Raw genomic sequence first — 24,020 nt, forward strand, 5'->3', positions numbered from 1 at the left:
ATTTATAAATCAATTTCTGATTCTATTTCACTATCAGAGCTCAAATTTGAGTTATTTTGCAGTAGTTTTATTGCAGATGGTGATAGCAATTAGACCTTTTTCGATTTTCGTTTTCGCAAGCTGCTTATCAGAGGGTCGGATGTCATAAGCAATCTTACAAAAACATCCTGATTGCTGGTCCCTCCGTAAATTGAATTTTGAAGGTTTAGAATGTGTCTATTAGCGTGGCAGCGAAAATGGTCATGTAAAATTTCGAAAACCGACCATGTACATTTTGTTTATTGGCTTGGTTATCCCAAAAGATCGATTTTTGGCCAAGAATTTTTTTTTTCTAGATGACACCAGATCTCGACGTTTTATGCATTTTTAAGCCATTTGGCATCGATAAAAAAATTTAGGTTTTCCAAATTTCTTTTACTCCCCCCTTGGAAGACTTTCAAGGGTCAAAAAATCAAAACTTTGAGCGTTTTGAGGCACCTCTAAATCATGTCCGATTGAGCTGAAACTTTGCACAGATCATTTCTGTGGGCCAATAAACAAAATGTACATGGTCGGTTTTTGATATTCGATGATGAAATTTTTCCCAAACATCCATTGCCACCCTAGTGTTTATACGCCTTTTCTAGATGTGTAATACTTTTTTCAGAATTTTAGCAGTATTCCGTGATACAAAAATAAATATATTTATGAAACTTTGATATTTTTTTAAAATGTTTGAGACTTTAATGAATAAAAGTTATATATTTTCGCTTTGTAACCACTGTACATCACACTAATAGAGTTGATAGTGTTAACACTAATAGTGTCTTAAGCAAAGTTATGTATTTTCATATTATTATATATTTAGGTATAACTTAAGTTAAAAAACTAGTTTTGAGATAGTCTCCCCTGAAAAACAGTTATATATCTGAAGAACTGATAGATAAATATTATGTATCTTCAGCAAGGTTTCGTGAAATTCGTAACTCTACAATGTTGCTCAAGACATAACTCAACTATCTCGTAAGTATAAAAATTAGTTTTTTATTTTTTACTGTAACTTAGTATGAGCTCAAATGAAACCGTTAAATTATCCGAATGAACATTCTGAGCAACTTTTTTGAAGACACCCGACCTCTAAAATGTAAAGTAAGGCATGAAAAGATTTTTGACCGTCCTTTTTCAGAACGGTTCCACATCCAAAAAAATCTCAACCGATTTAGATGATCGACATATCAAATTGAAGCCAATAAGCTAACCTTCTTTGCAAAAATATCACACTTGCGGGAGGATCGGATTCTAGTCACATATGTCTAGTCTGGTCACAAAGGAATATTGAACGAAGACTTAAAACATGTTAAATTTGCAAAATAATAACTCAAAAACGAAAAATAACACCTCTCTGACAACCCTAAAATGGAAAAGGGCATCCTAATAAAAAAAAATATAAAGAAAATACGGGTCTGATGTTTTGCGATAAAGAACAAAATTACCACTTCTTACGAAAATCTGAGAACCACTATATCGGTTTGACATGGAATGGCTGAATGACTATACAAAACGACTGTAGTACTACTGTAGAAAGACGAAAGTATTTCAAAAAAGTTCACGAAAAACAAGGCAACACTACATTCAGAACAGATACTGAATATCCTCTGGACCATAATGAAATAATAACAACTTAATTTGTGTGTGTGGTTAAACAAGCCGCGATCTTCATTAATTTAGGTTTAAATAAATCACCGCAAACTGTCAATTAGATACTCGCTCGTGTCAACCTCAAAAGGACCCTTTTTTTAATTTAATCTCATCATTTCCACCTCTTGCGGTGAAGTAGTCATCATTATTATTAGTAATCCCATGGGGAGGGGAAAAAATGGAACAACATAACATACTCGTATATTATGATGCACAGTTTAACGCCACTCGCCCTCGAGATCCAAACTAACGCTTTTTATCACACTTTTATACGGATAACCCCCATCACGTGAGGTGAGGGGAGAATATAGTAGTTACATGTTCATCGTAAAACCATCATAAATTGCTTTGTCAACGTGTTTCGAAATCTATGTTCCCATGTTGGACGTTGAACGGTGGTAGTGCAGTGTTTTTCACGCGCCCTAATGGGACCCTGGAAGCGTGGTAGCGTTTCCGTGAGCCATATGTCGGCTGAAGCGCGATATAATGGCTGCGATAAGTACTCTTCTTTGGTTCGTGTTTAGCTTTGTGATTGCCACGACAGAAAAAAGGGCAGACATCCCAAACCAAAATTATATTCATCAGATGCCAAAATGAATTGTGTTGACTGGAGCACAGAAAAAATGGATTTATTAATGATGCTCTGTTGGATGTCATCATACCCATTTTATGATTTACAATGACTTCCTAGCCTCCAGTTATAAATTGTAGGTCGTATAATCCAAATCCTCTTTACAGCTTCATCCAGTTTAAAATTTGATACTTGGCCACCATTGATTGCACTTCTCATAAATTATTAACGGTCACTATGCTTTTTTCTGCCTTCGAGAGGACAGCGAAGACAGGTTAAAGTGGATTTCCGGCTCGACCAACTGCTGGCAACTGCGACAGAAAAACTGGTGGCGGCAGTTAAAAATTCATTCTCACCACCATACCACCACTAATCTTCTTCCAGGTGTTCATCCTGTGCAGCATTCCCCGCCGATTGGTGGCTACTTTGTGGATCTACTTCCTGCTCGGAACGCTCTGGCTGGTTGGATCGACCTTATACATTGGCCTGCAGGCACTGGACCATTCGTATGTCACCAGCCTGAAATGGATGGGAGAACTCAATCCAACCACTCAATGCTACGTCAGAGGTCTTCTCTTTGTGGTGCTCTTTTTCCACGATCTGACCCAGATGGCCACTATCGTCAGCTACAGTCTGCTGTGCTACTTGCTCCGGTGCTACTTGCAGGGGCTGAAGGAGAAGCTGCTGCTGCATACCATCGAACCCCTCAACTGGATGCGGGTGAGTATCCTTTTTTTTGTTCGTCTTCTCCTACTACTTTGCTGTTCCGCCGCTCTGTATATCTCACCGGGGATTACCCGGTTATCTTTTATTGCTCTTGCGAGGCGTGAAGATGGTGTTTAACTCTTTTGTTTTTTTTGTTTTGTTTCCTCGAATCCGTCTAATAGTCTTTATGCTGTTGAACGCTTTCAACACCCTCAACGTTTTGATCTTGTGCTATTTTTGATGTACGAAGTCAACGGAAGACGATGCATTAATGAACCTATGCTGTAGCAGAATTGCAGTGGTTTTTGATTTGCTTCCATTGGGTTGGGGGAAACATCACGTTTGGATATTTGATATTGTTACATTTACTGTTCACAACAATTCAACTTGAAATTTATTTCACAAAGTCAACGATTCTATAGATTTGCAAACGCAAATTTTATTAATTGTAGCTTGTAACTGAGAAAAAATTCCACAAAATCAACGAATTTGAGAAAGTAACGAATCTAACAAAAAAAATCAATCACCAAGTTTGAACGGGTAAACGAAAAAATAGCGACTGCAATCTTCGACTAACAAGTAAAAAAACCAACAACAAGAGTAACGCTGATAATACTCGACAAAGTGAAATTCCTCCGTTGAAAGTATGTTTCCCTAAGATAAATCGATTTCTTTATCCTATTCAGCAATCTGATTTCTCAATATTCGCCCTGCACATTTTCTCCCGTGGTTAGTTGCAACCTAGTTCCTGTCTTGGCGCACTTTAACGATTTTATTTCTCCCAGCTGCATACTCGCACCAGATGTCATCCAGTAAAACTTTGATGGACCATTCAGCTGCCGCCGCCGTGGCTCGTGTAGCACATTCCAATATTGAAAAATTAATGACGTTCGAGAAGCTTATGGAAAATGAACCCCCCCCCCTTCCGGGTCGAAGCAAGCATCGGTGCAACTCCTCCAACTATTTCCCCCGCCGCCACCATTGGGATCGATCGTAAACCGAACCGGGAACTATGTTTCTTTTCCTGTACATCTGTATACATCGTTTGATACGCCTTGCTCCATTATTCCAGCTCAGTAAGTGTGTTTATTGTTTCTCAGCCTTTGATGAAGCAAGAAAACTCGGTTCCGTTCGGTCGTTACTTCCCCGTTTCCATAGCTGCATTCCCGGTCCATACTCCACCGGGCTCTGGTGGCTGGTGGGATTCAATCAACTTCGACCAAAGAAGGATACACGGTTCTACACACAGCTCTGGACCATAAAGTGCACAAGAGCTGGAAGCCGAAAGGGCAGGAATAAAGTTTTATATCGTCGCAGTGTTTGCCTTGTAACACGATGCTAAATTTGTCTTGATGCGCATACATTTTCCCACTCGCTACAGGTTTGCATTTTCTTCCAACACCGAGGGTACTGTTTGGCCAAGAATTTCCCACAAGACAGAACCAATAGTCGAGCGAGGAAATAGATTAATCTGTAGCGTTCAATATCTGTTCGAGTTCGATCGTACCTACCTTCGAAATGTAGGAGCAATGCTGTAAATTCAATTTTGCATCCAATATCCTACTGTCATAGCTGTCCGTTGTCGTGAGTGTTTCCATTCCAAATTTTATGTCTATTTATTGACGAACTTAGTGTATTCTTTGTATCAGTGGTATCGGCGAACGTTCAATTATTCACATTCGGGTAAACCAACATTTTGGTTCACGACAATGTGTCAATTTTTGACGTAGGACTACGTCTAACCGGAAGATATAGGGGGTGAAATGGAAATCTAGGCACAGAACAAGTAGGAAAAAATGCAAGATTTGGAACGCTTATAACTCGAGCATTTCTCAATAGATCGCAAAGGTTTTTGCATCAATTGATAGGAAATATATCTACGCATCTATCATAACGAATAACATTTCATTTTTCTTGAGATAAATAATTGAATAATTGTGAAATAACAAGCTTTGTCCAAATGCACTATGTGTCCATTTCTGATTGGTCCATTTTGTGCTCCTCAAATCGTACCGACGAAAACGGGCAACCAGAGCAGCAGCGAAATACAATGAAGCACGATTGGAAAGGAAAAAGAAAAAATATGAACGAAACATTGGTCGCACACATGCGTAATTCTCGAGCCAGCCAGTCAGCTTAAAAATCCCCGCTCCGCTGCCGTAACGATCATTCTTTGTGTGGACACCGACTAGACAACATCGTTGCTGGACGAGCTGGACGGCGAGGGATCGAGTGCCTTTCTCAAGGCAAGAGAGCGGAGGTGGTAGCGCTGGAGTAGAGTAGTAGAGTAGAGTAGAGTTTTCAAAGGGCCTTTCTCAAGGCTAGAGACGAATGAACTGCAAAAGTTTAAAGTCTCTATGATACAGAACCTTCCTTCCTTCCGTAACGATCATTCTCATCGAAACCGTACACCACATGGTTTCGCATCACATCAGATCAACAAACCAACACAAGCAGCCATGGTTGGACATGGCAAAGGAGGAAAAGTGAAAGGAAAGGCAAAATCCCGCTCGAACCGTGTTGGTCTCCAGTTCCCCGTAAGTGTATCCGCCAATTGCTCCGCAAGGGTAGCTAGGCCGAGCGCGTTAGTACCAGTGCGCCAGTCCACCTAGCCGGCGTTATATAGTTTCGGCCGCCGAAGTGATCGAGTTAGCTGGCAAAGCTGCTCGCGACGATAAGAAAACTCGCATTCGGAACAGAACACATTCGGTTCGGTGGACATCAAGACAACAGGCAGTTGCAGCGAGTGGCAAACGCAATCGCAAAACGGCAGCAGGTAGCAGAAGAAAAACGTTTGTTCTTTATACAAACTGCTTTGGTGGCAAATCCAGAACAAGATGGCGTTGAGGGCGTTCGAAATGGTTTTTTTTTTTCAAAACCACGAGTACTAAGTTTTCTAAATTGGAACCATTCCATAAAACACGGCGCTTATCAGGGCCATTAAACCTTTCAAAAAAGAGTTTACGAAATACAGTTCAATGCTTTCTAAAACAATATCCAAAATAATAATAAAACACACCCCATTGATTTTTTCATAATTTGTTTGCCAGGATATGATGAGTATGAGAATTTGGCAGTTGTGCTGAGCTTATTGATGGTTGGGGACTTTCCTGATTATTCAAATTTCACCAATTCTTAAATTGTTTCTAGATTGAAAGTACAGTAATTTACATTTAGCTCGACATTTTGCTAATTTGACGGACCTGTAATGCGACATATTTAGTTGAACATTTTTGTAAACATAGAGTTCGGGGTCCAAATTATGACCCCACATTGAAAGTCGACACTGTACCACTGTCATCGCAAATGTTCAATTACAGGTTAAAATTATCTCCAATCCGACACTGAGTAGTGGTAATGCGACGTGTCATTGAATGTAATATACTGTAAAATATGTCACAAGCTGGATGGAAAGAAATTTTCCAACTGTGAAAGCTGTGGCGAGTGGCAAATGCAATCGCTAAACAGAAAGGTTTAACCGAGCAAGATGGGGATTTCGAGAGATAACAAAACAATAAACTCTTTAGATTAAAGATAATTTTGTGATCCTGAAAAGGACCCTTTTTAGCCTGCATGTGAATCCAACGAGCGAACAAATCGCAATGAATGTATTTTTTTGCCATCGCTGCCGTTTAACGCTCATTCGTTCGTCTCGTTGGACTCGCCCCTTTGGCTGAGTCTGCCGATTTGTCTCTATCCTGTGAGCGTGTACCGCTAAAGTAAAAAACGCGCGGATCCGCTGAAAAATATATCATTCTCTTTCAAACCGTAAATCAGTGTGGTTGTATGGCATCGTTTCACATTACATCGCATCAACGGATTGGTTCCGGAGCACCAGTATACCTAATAGCGGTTATAGAATTTCGGCCGGCGGAGTGCTCGAGTTGGCTTGCAATGCTGCTCACGACAATAAGAAAACCCGCCTACAGAACAGAGCACATTTGGTTCGGTGGCAACAACTAGTTTCAGCGAGTGGCAAACGCAATCGCAAAACGGCAGCAGGTAGAAAAAGGAAAAAGTTTGTTTATACAGACTGCTTTGGTGGCAAAACCAGCCACCGTAAAACACGGCGCTTTTCAGGGCCATTAAACCTTTTAAAAAAGAGTTATTAAAAGTTATTCACAATACCAATGCATTCTAAAGTGACATAATATGATATATAATATGAACTGATTTATTTTGTTTATGCTTGTTTTTGAACTTATTGGTGGTTGGGGTCTTTTAAGTTGATCATTCAGTTTTCACAAACCCATGCACGGTTCCCGAATTGAAAGTGAATTACAACACATTATATGCAGGATGGCATTCACGATTTTCTCGGAAGCAAGAACTGCTTTCTTTTGTTTATAACTGATGTTGAAAATTGACTGAGGTTACATCTGCATTGTATTGAAACATAACTAAGGAGCAACATGATGAGTGATGTATTTCCTGATGCTCTGTTCTTATTTTAAAGGACTTTAATCCTAAGGTCATCCGTCCCTGTATTCACTGTTGGTTTTTCAGAACGCTTATAGCTCATCTATTTATCGACAGATCGTAAAGTTCGTCTCCATTTCATTTTTATTTACATTGTTTGCGGAGACTACAAATCTTACAATTCATTCGTTTCCGAAACCACAGTTTAAGGTACGGTAATGTGCTCAATAGTGAAATATATGATAGTAAATGAGCTGAGGACCACTATGCATTCCCTATAATAGCCATCATTTTGATTGTACGATATTTGCATACGCCAAAAGATGCCCGGCGTTGAACATTTAATAAGTACAAAGCCTTCAGAAAAAAAAACAAGAATCAAGTTTGTAAAAAGAACGCAAAAACACAACGCCAAAGGTTCTTTTCAGAACCCCAACATGTTCATAAAGAGTAAACAGTAAACTAATCCATTTTTCAGGTAGATAGGTAGGTATTCACGTAGGAGAAGAAAATAAAAAAATATATTCGAAATATATATTAAGCAAAAGCTGTCCCCTTTGTATAGTCCTACGTCACGGTTATGTCCCCGACATTACCCAATTTGAATTTTGAATTTTTGAATTTTTGAATTTTTGAATTTTTGAATTTTTGAATTTTTGAATTTTTGAATTTTTGAATTTTTGAATTTTTGAATTTTTGAATTTTTGAATTTTTGAATTTTTGAATTTTTGAATTTTTGAATTTTTGAATTTTTGAATTTTTGAATTTTTGAATTTTTGAATTTTTGAATTTTTGAATTTTAGAATTTTAGAATTTTAGAATTTTAGAATTTTTGAATTTTTGAATTTTTGAATTTTTGAATTTTTGAATTTTTGAATTTTTGAATTTTTGAATTTTTGAATTTTTGAATTTTTGAATTTTTGAATTTTTGAATTTTTGAATTTTTGAATTTTTGAATTTTTGAATTTTTGAATTTTTGAATTTTTGAATTTTTTGAATTTTTGAATTTTTGAATTTTTGAATTTTTGAATTTTTGAATTTTTGAATTTTTGAATTTTTGAATTTTTGAATTTTTGAATTTTTGAATTTTTGAATTTTTGAATTTTTGAATTTTTGAATTTTTGAATTTTTGAATTTTTGAATTTTTGAATTTTTGAATTTTTGAATTTTTGAATTTTTGAATTTTTGAATTTTTGAATTTTTGAATTTTAGAATTTTTGAATTTTTGAATTTTTTGAATTTTTGAATTTTTGAATTTTTGAATTTTTGAATTTTTGAATTTTTAATTTTTTAATTTTTTAATTTTTGAATTTTTGAATTTTTAATTTTTTAATTTTAACTATGGACTCAAAAATGTTAAAAAAAACTAAAACAAACAAACTGCTGAAATTACAACAATCTCAAGAGAGAGAGAGAGAGGGGTATAAATGGAAAGTCAATGAAACTGAAAAAAATGAAAAGTTTAAAGCCTCTATAATTTATGACGTTCGGTCGCTCTGAAAATCAGTCATACTCTAAACAGCGATCAGTTAACATCATGTGTTAAAGCTGAGAGTTAATCGATTCAAAATCGATTGCTCGTGCCGCGCAGTAGAAGTATTTTGTTCTTTCTCTATTCTGATTTGAAAGTTTTTTTCGCTCTTATTACTTTGCATCTAGCGAGAGGCATACATTTTCCACTCTTTGGTTTCAAAATTTTAGCCAAGATCCCTCCGGCTAGTAATCAGTCGCCGGCAGCGGCGATGGCGTCCAAATTGCCTTTCTGTAGACTGGGAGATGAGAGTTGAAGTTGAGTTTTACAAATTTCCCGAATGAGCTGAAAAAGTTTACGGCATCTATAATTCAATGCAACATCATCATCATCACCAAAACATCCCCGGCGAACGGACGTTCAAGTGCGAACCCCCAGTACAACAAACTTAGAAGAAGAAGCCAAAAGGAAATCAGAAGGAATTGAAGAATTGTTAATCAAATATCTCTTCCATTACGAAGTCTGCTGTGCAAATTAGTCGCGCAATAAGTCGTTCGCTCGAAATGCAAATACAGTGCAGGAGAGAGAGAAGTAAAATATTGCAACGTAAGCTTCACTTCTGAATCGGGTGGACCAGGGATGCCAGGTGATTTTTTCGAATGTTTTCACAATGTACGAAAAAATGTCTTCAAATGCCTTCACAATCATACCGAAGGAAATTAAAATTCATAACTTACTTTTGAACAAAGTTTGATAGCATACTCAATGTTTTTATCTAATTGGCCTTGTTAGATAGCACATTTCATTAAGCTTACTTTCAGATTTTGAAGTTTATTTAATGAATGTGAACAAAGACTATATTCCCCAGCTGCGAACTAAATTTGATGAGTTTAATAATGATAATTGGCTTGATTGGCGTGAATATCGTTGAATGAGTGAATATCGCCCCAGTTCTTCCACAAAAACGCAACTGTGATAACTAAATTGGTTTATTTCAGCTTTTAAGTTTTGGTTGTAACTCAAATCATATTCATTAAATGAATTATTGAAACGGTATGTAACCGGAAAACCTTACATTTGTGAAGTGGTCGTTAGAAATATCTAGGTTGTCTATTGTAAAGTGTAGGCCAAAAAAATAAAAATACAATGTCACAACCATTCCATTCGAATTCTCAAATGCAAATGATCTAATGTCTTCTAGAGACAATATGTATTCAGACCGCTTGAAGTTCTCCAGAATTTGAAGTAAAAGACACTTTGTTGTTGAATTCATTCTATATACTTGTGGGTTTTTTGCTTGGAAAAGTTTTGAAAAAGCGAGTGAATGATCCTGAGACCAAAGTATCCGTTGATTACTAAGAATAAAAGTAAACAAGTGACACTGACTAAAAAGCGAGCGAGTGACACTTGGACAAAAACCCTACTTCTTCTGAGGATATTTTCGGCCAAAAGTTTGGAAATAGTATCGCTCAAAAATTCACATGCGCTTCCATACTGAAATGTTTTCTCATATTTCATAATTTCTTCAAAATATCTTCAATGTCTTGTTTTCCGTATTGGCCTTTTTCAAGGATAGAGGAGAATGAACAAAAAAAAACAGGAAGTGGGTTATATCTATGGTATAACCGCAATGGTGACGTAGGACTATCGTTGATTTAGTGATCATTTGTTTGAAGTTGAATCTGAATCCATTCTGAATGAAAGAATAAATGAATAGTTGGGGGACTTCGAAAACGAGAGCGTTACGTTGGAGGTACAAGGTTTTATGCATCCAATATTGGATATGAAAATATCCTACTGATGGGGAAGAATAATCTTCAGAAGCTTTCCTGCTAATTGCACTTGATTGAAAAATAACAGAACCAAATGTATTTGGTCGCAGAAAAACAAAAAAAAAAACATTAAAATAAACTCTTCCGCTTGAATGTAATTTTCAATCCCAAGGGGAACTGGCAGATTGTTTTGCAGTAACGATGACATCTTTCTGGATTCTTCTCGATGTCCACCACCAGTGGTTAATGCTAACTTGATAACCACCTGTTAATTGCACTTGATTGAAAAATCACAAAACCAAATGTATTTAGTCGCAGTGTTATATGGTTAGAAAACATTTAAATAAACTCTTTCGCATGAATGTATTTTTCAATTCCCATGGGAACTGGCAGATTATTTTTCAGCAACGATAATATTCTTCCGGAATCTTCTCGATGCTGGATGGCATTTAAACGAAAGAAGTTCCGTACGTATATATATGTGTGTGTGTGTGTGTGTGTGTGTGACCAGGTAACGAATCTCTTGATCCCTCACCATCCAGCTCGTCCAGCTCGTTCAACTCGTTCAGTAACGATGTTGTCTTGTCGATGTCCTCACGAAAAATGAATGCGTTTCACCACCAGAATATCGCTTATGTATGCTTTTTGTCCGTGATTGAATCGAGAGAAGGTGTGGTTTACGATGGCAATTTGGAAGGCAAACTAGAGGGGAATGAACTCTCTGAGTTTGGAACTTTCGGCGACTGAGCAATAATCAATTGAAAATTATATAATTTTCGCGATGCGAAACATTTTCCGTTGCGCGCGCATCCAATATTGGAAACGAACATATCCTACTGATGGGGAAGAATCCTCTTCAGAACCTTTCCTGCCAATCACACTTGATTGAAAAATCCCAAAACCAAATGTATTTGGTTGCAGTGTTATATGGATAGAAAACATTAAAATAAACTCTTTCGCATGAATGTATTTTTCAATTCCCAGGGGAACTGGCAGATTATTTTTCAGCAACAATAACATCTTCCCAGATAAAGGGTGTGTCACATCAAATTGCATCCCGGAAAAAACGCTGTAGAAATTCGCCCAGTAGACCGATCCTTTTGAAAATTTTAGACAGTAAAATAAAAACTATTAAACAACTTTTGGCATTTTCTTTTTATTCATACTTCGAGCCCAAGCCCGTATGCTCGCACCTTCCTCTTTACCCCGTCCATAAGGTTCTGTACAACGTCAGGTTGTAGTTTTTTTTTGAACAGAAATCCATTTTCTCTTGAAGTCCGCCTCCGATTTGACAACTTTTGGGTTCTTCCGGAGGGCCTGCTTCATAATCGCCCAATATTTTTCTATTGGGCGAAGCTCCGGCGCGTTGGGCGGGTTCATTTCCTTTGGCACGAAGGTGACCCCGTTGGCTTCGTACCACTCCAACACGTCCTTTGAATAGTGGCACGAAGCGAGATCCGGCCAGAAGATGGTCAGGCCCTCGTGCTGCTTCAATAGTGGTAGTAAGCGCTTCTGTAGGCACTCCTTAAGGTAAACCTGCCCGTTTACCGTGCCGGTCATCACGAAGGGGGCGCTTCGCTTTCCGCAAGAGCAGATCGCTTTCCACACCATGTACTTTTTAGCAAACTTGGATAGTTTCTGCTTGCGAATCTCCTCCGGAACGCTGAATTTGTCCTCTGCGGAGAAGAACAACAGGTCCGGCAGCTGACGAAAGTCCGCTTTGACGTAGGTTTCGTCGTCCATTACCAGGCAATGCGGCTTCGTCAGCATTTCGGTGTACAGCTTCCGGGCTCGCGTCTTCCCCACCATGTTTTGCCTTTCGTCGCGGTTAGGAGCCTTATGAACCTTGTATGTACGCAGGCCCTCCCGCTGCTTGGTCCGCTGGACGAATGAACTTGACAAATTCAGCTTATTGGCGACATCCCGGGCCGAACTTCTCGGATCACGTCTAATCTGCTTAACTACGCGCTTGTGATCTTTTTCACTGACGGAGCATCCATTTTTGCCGTTCTTCACCTTCCGGTCGATGGTTAGGTTCTCGAAGTATCGTTTTAGTACTCTGCTGACCGTGGATTGGACGATTCCCAGCATCTTACCGATGTCCCGATGTGACAACTCCGGATTCTCGAAATGAGTGCACAGGATTAATTCACGGCGCTCTTTTTCGTTCGACGACATTTTTCCAAATTTACGAAAAATTGACAGTGAAGCATGGCCAACGTGAACTATACACTCTTATCTGATTATAAGCGAAAGCTGAAGATATAATTCTTAAAAATTAAATTTCTACAGCGTTTTTTCCGTGATGCAATTTGATGTGACACACCCTTTAGTCTCCGATACTCGGAGCCCACCAGTGGTTAATGCTAACTCGATAAGCACCTGTTAATTGCACTTGATTGAAAAATCGCAGGACCAAATGTATTTGATCGCAGTGTTATATATTAGAAAACATTTAAAAAAAACTCTTTCTCATGGATGGACTCATCATGGACGTATATATATATATATATGTGTGTTGTGGCGGCCGCTTCGATATCTCAAATGGAATCGTTTTTCGGTGCTGATAATTTCTCGGTCGTCTTCTCTTCTTCTGATGGTTCGGCTTTTCTGCGCTCCCTCACAGTTCCAAACAAACTGTATGTGTTTTAAGTCAGGTTAGGCCAGGTAATGAATCTCTTGATCCCTCGCCGTCCAGCTCGTCCAGCTCGTTCAATAACGATGTTGCCTTGTCGATGTCGTCACGAAAAATGAATGCGTTTCATCACCAGAATATCGCTTAAGTATGCTTTTTGTGCGTGATTGAATCGAGAGAAGGTGTGGTTTACGATGGCAATTTGGAAGGCAAACTAGAGGGGAATGAACTCTCTGAGTTTGGAACTTTCGGCGACTGAGCAATAATCAATTGAAAATTATATAATTTTCGCGATGCGAAACATTTTCCGTTGAGCGCGCATACAATATTGGATACGAAAATTTTCTACTGATGGGGAAGAATAATTTCAGAAGTTTTCCTGTTAATTACCATTGATTGAAAAATCACAAAACAAAATGTATGTGGTTGCAGTGTCATATGGATAGAAAACATTAGAATAAACTCTTTCGCATCAATGTATTTTTCAATTCCCATGGGAACTGGCAGATTATTTTTCAGCAGCGATTTGATTTTCCTCGATACTCGAAGCCCACTAGTGGTTAATGTCACTCGATAACCACCTGTTAATGGCACTTAATTGAAAAATATTTGGTCGTAGTGTTACATGGATTAAAAACATTAAAATGAACTCTTTCGCATGAATGTATTTTTCAGTACCCAGGGGAACTGGCAGATTATTTTGCTGAATGGCATCCAAACGAAGAGTTCCGCGCGTGTATGTGTGTGAGTGGCGGCTGCTCCGATCTCTTCCCGGGGAACCATTTGCGGCGTCACTCTCCTCCTGATGGATTCCCTTCTGGCCTAAGGTGCACAAACAGGCTCTTGGTGACACCGTTCATTCGCGCTTTCATGATAAACGAAGAGCTTCACCACAACAGCGACAACATGCTCCAATCACTGTTTAATTAGAACTGAGTGGATTTCCGAGTGGCGCTCGCTTATATACCGATTGGTGTATTCAATAGCCTGTTTTGAAATCAATTTTAAGACTATTGAAACAAGTTTTTGGATCAAAAAGTAACAAGTATATAACGCGTAGACATTTTATCTTTCGAATGAAGTGTTCATCATACCATTTCGTTCAGTTGTTTAGGAGCTATTAATGCTCAAAATCTCGGTCTCCGGCGTAACGCTTTCGTTTTCCAAACTTTGATTTTACACCCCGGTATAGAAATGAAAGACGTAGTCCTACGTCAAAAATTGTTTGTGTATGATCGTGTGTATGAATTCTACATTTCTGATGAACAAAATGAAACACTATAGTAACTACTGCGATCTAAATTTTACAACACATAGAAACAACAGCAATGTATAATGTATTGCAATAATGCACGAACACCCTCCATCAGAGAGTGACGAATTTCGAATTAACTTTCCATTGTTTTGCTGCTTTGCTGTTGTGCTGCTCGTTCGCGCCCCTCAGTGCTAGCTTTCATTCATCGGTGCTTGTCAGGGTTACCAAATATTTGTACTTAAAATATCATTCTTCAATTTCTATGATGTTAAATCCTTTTTTTTTTTTGACTCGTATCATTCCGGAAATAACATACAAAAAAAAATTACTGATCCTAATTTTGAATGCAGGTGAGCACAAATAGATCTTTACATGTCTGTCACTAGAAATATAAATGTTAACACATTATTTTCGGGACATTGCATAATTGTGAATCGAATTTGACCCGATATGATGATCTGGCTCATATGTGATTTTGTTGTTCTATGAAACTATGCGTAATTTTTTTTTATCCCATTTATTTATTTGAGGCTCATTAGCATTTTTTTTAGATGTAACAGAGCCGAATTTAAATCGTGTACATGTCACATGGTTATCTTATCTATATAATTAGCACATTACACAGTTGTCATTCGCCAGTATTCCTTCTATACCATTACATATGGTACATTCACACAGTAGCCATTTAGGCGTAAGATTATTCTTTCTGTTCTTCCATTATCCAGTTGGACCACCGGACAGCGGAGACAGTTGATTGATCATTGTTGAGTTATTTATAGAACAGCAGCCCGATGTGTCTTGCAGAGCAGAGCAGTCGATGGATGAATCGATCTTATTTCGACCGTGGATCGATCTCCATCGCTGATGATTGTTGCGTGGACGTAGCTATTCTGTAACAACACTAAGATGGTCAATGAGGGCCCTGAGTTTTGAACTCACGATCGCTTACTAAGCGAACGCGCAACCAATGTGGTTACGGAGACCCCCTAAACTATGCGTAATACCATGCCATTTTTCCAGAAAATCATATTCCGCCGCCAGTCTGCAAACTTTGCACACTCATTACCCGAAATATCAAACCCATAAACGCTAATGAAAATTATTGCGGGTACTTCCCCCGCCTCAAATTCCCACCACTGCGCAAAACTGCGGTCCAATACTGAAATATTCCCATAAATAATGTGCCCTCAGCACTAACAGATTCTAATTAAAATCACATTCCTTCCGGTGCGGCCGGCGCCAACCGAGAGTTCAATGTTTGCACAAGGCTTGACTCTCAACGAGAGCACGCGGAGACCGTATCGAGATTTATAGGAATATTTTGAAAATTTCTCATTATGCAAAGCGCCACCATAATTAACGAGCCTTTTGTTGCCGAAAAGTTCAATATCCGTACCGACCGAACGCGGGAGCGTAAAGTAACGTTCGGAATGGAAAAGGCATGTGTTGTCATACGCGCGGCCAGCATTCCAATGGCGGCGGCGGCGGCCTCCGTTCCGGTAAGCGGTGGCAATATCTTTGTGTGTCGAATGTCGAATTGGCGATCGCTGGTTCGAACCGGGAGAATACAATGGAAATACCGACATCATTATAAAACACACGCACGGATGCCAGAAATCGGTTGTGGGTGGGTAAACGTGTATGTGTGTGTGTGTGTGGGTCGTACAATTTCCGCTTTCAGTGTAGGAGGACCCATCCACCCGGACTGGCATTTCCAATCGGAGAAGCGAAAACGTGGCGTTAATTCACGCCCTGTTTCCATTCTAATGGGCCCTTCAATTATGGATATTTTCCGCATAATCACCGTTATAATCCATCGAATAAATAAGTCAACAGATTCTGACTTTCTCCTTCAACCTATGGTTTTCTCGTCGCTGGCTCGGAATATGTTCTTCGAAGCAACAGGCGCGGGAGTGCTTCGGAATATCATGAATTATTTTCTGTTTCGACAGATAGCGGAACATAATGCCGTGTTTTTACAACAGCGTTTGGATGCGTCTTCCGCGTCATTTTTATCTTCTTTGCCATCAAGCCAGAGTCAAAGTGCGAATTGATCAATATTACGAATCGTTCATGTATCAGTTTATTCCATATACCAAAACAGTGGAGAGCAAATATTGAAGCCATTCCAGCTTTCCATACAACACTGATGCACAGAGAAATATTTGGGTAAACAAGCTGGTCAAAATTGTTTCAACGCTCTATCGAGCTTGAATCGATGTATACACCATGTGCAATAGTTTTTCACACAAATTCAAACTTCGATTATTTTACAAAAGTTATTTAGATTTTTTTTTTTTGGATATGGTTTGAATTAAAGATAATGGTATGCTGATTAGAATACCTTCTTCACATCTGGCTTGAATGAGGCTCCACTTTTATTTCGGAAACAATCTTTTCTCTAGTGCTAGACCCGAGGCGATTATAAAATCACCAATTCATACGTGTGATTCAGCATTCACCACCAATCTCCACATAATGGTATGATAACCGATGCGGTATGTCCTCTTTAACATTTCATTTCTGCTTTGCTTCTATTCATCAGTGCAAGCTCTGCACTATGCTTACTTCGCGCATATTATTTGAGAATATATTCTGAGGCGAAAAATCTCGTATGTCGTTCAACACGGTAGCAAAATAGAAACTGAGGTTGGCTAGGGCGAGCACACTATTTACTGTGGTTTCACGGTCATCCGACGACATGCACCAAACGCTGACCAATGCTGACTTCGAAACATACAGGGAGGAAAATCCGTTTGAACGCAAGATAATTTTTGTTCGAAGTCCTCAAACAAGCGATCATAAATCTGTCTTCGCGACTATGTGTGATTGGTCGTCAGGGGTATAATTTAGACCTACAATCATTTAATTTGAAAACTGCGTACACCTTTAATAGGAGACAAAATTTCATTTTGAGGAGGAAAATTCGTTTAAACGCACACAATTGAATATAAGTGATTGGCACACATATGACACCAAAGACCTTGGCAATCTGTTATGTTGTTGTGTTAGTACGAAAAACATTTGTTGATCTGAGGTGCATATGCCGAAAAAAGATATTGAAGAGAATCAGAACAAAGAGTTTCTTTTGAGCTGAAGAAAACTGCTATGAGTAACAGGGAAATAGGAAGGAGAGTAAAAAGATCCGAAACATCGATTCGAAATGTACTGAAGAAAGGTGAAAAATATGGCGTAAGGAAGAAAACTAATACCAAATAAGAAAATAAATAATTGTTACAGGAATAAAATTCTGGAGCAGACCGGAACTGGAAAGTTCAATGCATTCGAAATTAAGAACGAACTTGGACTTTCATTTGTCAATAAGATATTGCGGAGATCTGGTTACTTCGAGTACACAAAAAAGTGCAAGAAACAGAATTTTACTCCTTAGCACATATTCTTGCTCGATGAAATTTCGTCAAAAAGCATATGGAATGGCGAAATGAATGGGATAACGTTGTATTTTCAGATGAACAGATGTTCCATCTAGATGGTGCTGATTGTTGTGCACATTACTGGCATAATTTGAGGAAGGAACCCGCGGTCATGCTGAGCCGAAACTTTGAAGGTGGAACATTCATGATTTGGGGTGGTTTTTCACGTCATGCAAAACCCCCTCTTGCTACAATTTCAACCAAGATGAACCTAGAAAAGTGCGTGGAATTACCGAAAGACGATCTGGTACCCGTTACCGAGGAATTTATGCCTGAAGACTTTACTTTTCAGCAAGACAATGTAGTCATCCATGTCAATAAGGGAAGTATGCAGTGGTTTTCGGAGCGAGACATCAAGATCTTGGACTGGCCAGCACGTAGTTTTTTGTCCAATTGAGAACCATTGGGGAATTCTTGCACGACGTGCGTACAGCGGTGGAAGGCAGTACGGAACAATTCGGGAACTAGAAGCTACTATGAGAGAATCCTGAGGGATCATCGCTGCTTCAACCCTTGACAATCTCGTTAATTCCATGTCGAACAAAATTTTCGAGACTATTCGCAAGGACGGAAAGCAATCTAAATATTGACAATAGTTTTCTTTAAAATTTTTACTAAATCGTTGTTTTCATTAATAAAAACTAGAGTGCGTTTAAAAGAATTTCCTCTCACAAAACCTATTTTTATTTACTGTAATACTGTAGTAATCATGATTTGGAGGGGCCAACATTTGCGATCGCTGTGCATCAATTATTGTTTGTTGGTTTACCAAAACACTGAAATAAGGCACTGCGTTTAAACGAATTTTTGTAAATTCAATAGTTTTTTTTTCAAATCAGTTTTTTAGCCATAATAAAAATTTCTGGTTAATAAGTAACGAACATCACTGATACACCTTTAATTTTTTGAAAGTGATTGTCATACCACTTCGCTCAGCCGACGAAGAGGTATTAACGCACCCCGAACGTAACGCTTCCATTTGCAAAATTTAAAATTTACATCTAATTACAGATGCAAAAATGATGTGGTGCAAAAATAGAGAAGCGTTCTTCACCAGATGGCTTGAAAATCGACGCGGTGCCTTTACCGAAGCGAAATTGCACCACTGTGTGCGATATCTATTTTCCATGGTTCAAATATTAGAAAATTGAAAATTGAACACTTCACTCTCCTTTAACATCGAAACATGCAAATTTGAAAAACTAAACTCTCGGCCTTGAGAAAAGCCATTTGGAAAAGCTCGCCGTCATCTAGATGCTAGCTGGATGACTATGAATCGTGAGCTGTGAAATCGCGAATAGATTGTTGTATTCTCAATAATTTTAAAACGGAAAGAACTTAAATTGTAATAATATCCGTAAAAAGAACGCTGCACGTGCTATTTATATTTCATAAAAACGTGTTCTATTTTCTGATTTGGCAAAAACTGAAACCGTCAAAAATTTGGTAATGAATTCTAAGGTTTTCGTTTTTGTTACACATACAAAATAGTTCAAAATAAAGTAACACGAGATGGGCCAACCAGAAAAGCCCACTGGACCACATGAATATACAGGTTGAGTATAACTGCTATAGGCTATTCAAATGACCATATAGAGAATAGTATAAATAGAGAACGAGATGTTCAGTATCATTCAATTGTAAATAAACCTTGGATCAGTATAGATCAAGTATGGGGTTCGAGCCCGACCCTAAGACACTCTCAACCGAGACGAATTCCAAGAAACCAAGTTGATTGCGTTTCTGAAAGAAACCGACTTCTTTATTTTACTATTATTTTATTAACGGAAACGAATGAATCAAATATATATATCTAGAAGGCTGACAGAAATACGAGACTTCAGATACGAATCATCAGTCATCTAGCTAGCGACTAGACGGCGGTAGCAAGGTCTAAGGTAAAGGAAAGAGGTAGGGGTAGGGGTAGGGTTTATCGTGACATGGCGGCACATAAATCACAATATTTCCTCTCTCCTCTCTGGTTGCCCGTAGAACGAACGCTGCATTTTATTCGCAGTGATATATAAATATTATTATATATAGTCATTCATTCTCATTCCCAAATCAGTTCATTCTCATTCCCAAATAAATAATACACAAACTATACTATGCAGCACCTTTTGCAGAACGACAACAGAGAATACGAACCAATTCGACAACATCCACAGCGGAACAAATTTAGTACCTTCAAAATTCAGTTTGCTTTGACGCCACTTTTAACCCGGAACCAATGCTTGAACGCCCGAAAATTGAACAATGGGTTGGAAACAGTAATTAATAATCCCGGAGGAACACCTAAATTCACACGAGCCCTCTCACGGCTCTCACATTCTCAATTAGAATGCATAGAAGGTTTTTTGAAATAACTCTTTAGAAAATTTTAGTGACCCTGAAAAGGGCCAAATGGTTTGCGTAGATCTTTAAAGGCAGCTGAAGATGGTTGAATTATGATTCATACTTCTCGCGAGAACAACACACATGCTGGCCATATGTCGAAATGTGTGTCCTTATGGCAAAAGATTGCAGTACACACCGTATGTTGCTCTTCATGTCGCAAGTGATTGTATATTTGCTTAACATTGGCATTGACAACACACCTCACAGTTAACACATAATACACCAATCGATATTGTATCATTCCATCAACACTCATCCTGAAATGACGACCCGCCATAAAACTCGGACCCCTGCCATAAAATCACAAACTACCATAAACATTGTACATAATAATACAAAATGAGATAATGCTAGAGCTAGGTACACTTTGAGGATCTCTAGCATGGATATAAATAGCGAGTAAGCAAAAATGTAAGCTGAGACCATTTTTAGTTTCGAATATACAAAGAGCTTCGCTCCAATCTCAATACATTTAGTATTATTTCACAACTATTCTGACCTTTGACAACACATAAAATCATCGATTTAATCATACACTAATACCCTTCACCAAACGGTATGAAAACCGCCGTGATTTTTCTTCGAGTTTCCCTAGGATTTGAAAACAAGCGAATCCACGTCGAACAAAATCTCTCCTCGTTAGTTGAGATATGAATATTTTTCGCAACTGCTATTTTAATAATTCAATTTCGTTTTGCTCCTGCGCAAGCGTCAATACAAGCTCTGTGCTGCGCTAGTTTTGTGCATATTCTGAAAATGCATACTGAACACAAAAGTTTTGCAAATTCATTCAACGCAATAGCAAAGCAGAAACTGTGATTGAGGCTTTGAACTTTTGCAGTTCATCACTAGCATCATCGTAACATAAACTCTCAGCCGATAGAAAGGAAGGATTTAGCGCGTTTAGAAAATACTTACATTTATTGTGTTGTTTGTTGCAAAAAATACCTTTCTTGTGATAGATGCGTAGAAATATTTCCAATCGATTGATGCAAATATCTTAGTGGTCGAAATCGTTGGGTTAATAACGTTCAAAATCCTCCATTAGGTCTTACATATTCAGTTTTTAGATTTTCATGGGGTTTTAGATTAAGGTATCGGGTACCTTCCTGTTGAACGTAGTCCTACGCAGGGCCCAAAATCTTCGAAGGTGAAAAATGAAGACCGACCCTACTCTCAGTAGCTTCGCTTCGACTAGAACTGATTCGCCGTCAACAAAAAATGAATTGACTAGAAAATGAATTAACTAGCGTTGACTAGCGAGGATGACTAATGAACTAGTCCAGTCAGTGGTTATTCTAACTGACGCGACTAATGAATACAAATCTGCCTCTTCGTTCAACTGACTTCAATTCATATTTCTATCACCCTAGGAACGAAATTGTTACCCACGTACGCAATTTTATTTATACGTCCATATAAAGAGGAACGAAAACTTGATTTCTGATGCAAAAAAGTAGTTACCCCATCAATGAACGGTTTATTGTCTACCCATCGTGTACACAAACCAACGAACTTAGACAGTTATCAGGTTTGCTATAAAGGTCCTTGCGTTAGTATTAGTAAATAGCGTGCAAAATAGCGCACACACACTGCACGCTAATTTATACGTGTGAGTAATTTTCGTGTACGATACAAAAAAATCTAGCTCACCTATAGCGTATGTCAAACCACGTTGAACTCAAACATCGATGCATGCATACAATATATATGGGAGAGAGAGGAACAAATTCGTTTTGGGGGACGTCACTTCAAAATGCAATGAGGACAATTTGACTGGGAAGAATGAAATGAGATAGTCGAGTCGTAGAGGGGGAAAGTGAATAAACGCTCGACTGACTGTTTAGTCGTTTTTGCGGAGAAACGACGTGAAATAGCCAAAAGTCAATTCCAACTGAATACGGATATAGTCAGTCATATAGTCAGCTGCGAATGTTCAGTGTGTTCTTTGCACTGTATAGTAAGTTTCTTCAAGAGCTCATCAGGATCAAAAAAGTCTTCTCCGAGGTTGAAAGTTACACCATTCAACAGACATCCAGACAGACGAACAAGAAGAATACACCTCAAGATTTAGATCTATGAACCCTCTGGTGTCCAATTGCGAAACTGCCTTCACATCAGCCTATGTCTTTGATCGGCAGAGAAATGATGATCATATTTGACTCTATGAAATTTGATCATCGTAAACGTCATCATGCACATCATATACATCAGAGCAGCGCCTTACAGCTTCATTTCAAATGACATATCGTCACTCAATAATGATCATATCGCATCTCAACTCGTAACATACTCATGCAGGCTGAAATAATGGTGCTCTCGTCTCCACGTAAAGAAGCCATTATTTCTTCTCAGTACAGTTTCGTTTCACTTCACGTTCATTTGTTTCATTCATCACTGAAGCGAAATGATCAAATCGTCAAATGAAAATAACAGTTTCTTATATTCAAATGAAAGTCGGCTAATCAGTTGCCGGCTGCGATTGTGTGATTAATTTGCTGTTATAAACAGCAGAGCCTTACAATTTCACTTCAATTGACACACCGTCACTCAGTAATTAGCCTATCGCATTTCAATTTCATGCAAATTCATGCAGGCTGAAAATAGTGCTACTCTCTCTCTCTTCACGCTCTATAAAGTGAATATCAATATACCTTCGTACAGTGTATTGTCATTTCACGTTCATTTATTTCATTCTTCATACTGGAGCAAAGTTATCAAAATCTTCAAATAAAAATGAAAAGTTCTTTTATCGAATGAAAATGACGACGTGAAATCAGTTGTCGGCACTGATTGTAATCAGTTGTCGACACTGATTGTAAAACTAATATGCTCTTATATGCTTCTTTTAATTTCCTTTTCTTCCAAAAAACGGGGAAAACTAATTTGGAGAAATGAAATCGACTGAAAATTTCAATTGAAAACAGTGATCGTCCTTTCAAATGTGAAACTGAGAGTGGCATATAACCCATTCAAATGATAATGAATAGGACAGTTTCAATCGTCAAGTGAAAGTGTCTGCTTTCAAATTCAAAGGAAACGACAGCAGAACGAAAAAGAAGTTGAGGAATCGATGTTTCTGTATGCGTAGTGATTACACACAATTGAAATTGAAATTTTCTAAAGATCATTTTAATCATTTAGTTCAGAAATTGCCAAACCCTGATAAGCAGTGTTTTGACCACATTTCTACCCAAATTCTACTGCGTGCGAACGCTACAATTACTGCCCAAACAATCACTGCATCACACGCACTTTTCGCACACACGACTGCGAATCGCAGTGGAACGCTCTCTTTGACCAAACTAAACCCGACTAATCTGTAACATGGTTTATTTTTCTTTTTCTTCCCTTCTATTTCTTCACCCGGTACAAATGATGACCGCTTTGTTCCAAAATGATCATCATCACCACCACTCGATGCGCTACCGCTATCTGGGAATAGGAGATTTGTGAATTTCGCAAGCTGTTACATCATTTGAATGCGAGAATTTCACTGCCCGTTGCCTGCCTGACGCTTCTGAACCTGAGCTACACGTTCTCCAGCGTCGTTCATCTGTTCCGAGACGTGAACGCTTGTCCAATTAGGGTGTTCAATTTCACCATCGCCAACGTTCTGCTCTGGCTGGTCATCTCGCTAGCACCGTTCATTCAAGTAAGTACTACCAACCCCGCCCGTATGGA

At 38.5% G+C, this 24,020-nt stretch overlaps 1 protein-coding gene across 10 annotated transcripts in view; it reads left to right on the forward strand.

The window, feature by feature from the left end:
- LOC129765355 (uncharacterized) overlaps positions 1–24,020 on the forward strand; it is a 180,440-nt gene that overhangs the window by 114,452 nt on the left and 41,968 nt on the right. For 9 of the 10 annotated variants that reach the window (XM_055765577.1, XM_055765581.1, XM_055765575.1 and 6 more), the window contains 2 exons: positions 2,633–2,968; positions 23,782–23,991. In XM_055765577.1, the coding sequence (XP_055621552.1) occupies positions 2,633–2,968; positions 23,782–23,991 (546 nt within the window). The remainder of the gene's footprint in view (positions 1–2,632; positions 2,969–23,781; positions 23,992–24,020) is intronic. The other variant, XM_055765584.1, reaches the window with a different exon arrangement.

This window comes from Toxorhynchites rutilus, chromosome 2 (assembly GCF_029784135.1).
Source record: "Toxorhynchites rutilus septentrionalis strain SRP chromosome 2, ASM2978413v1, whole genome shotgun sequence".
NCBI classification, from domain to species: domain Eukaryota; kingdom Metazoa; phylum Arthropoda; class Insecta; order Diptera; family Culicidae; genus Toxorhynchites; species Toxorhynchites rutilus.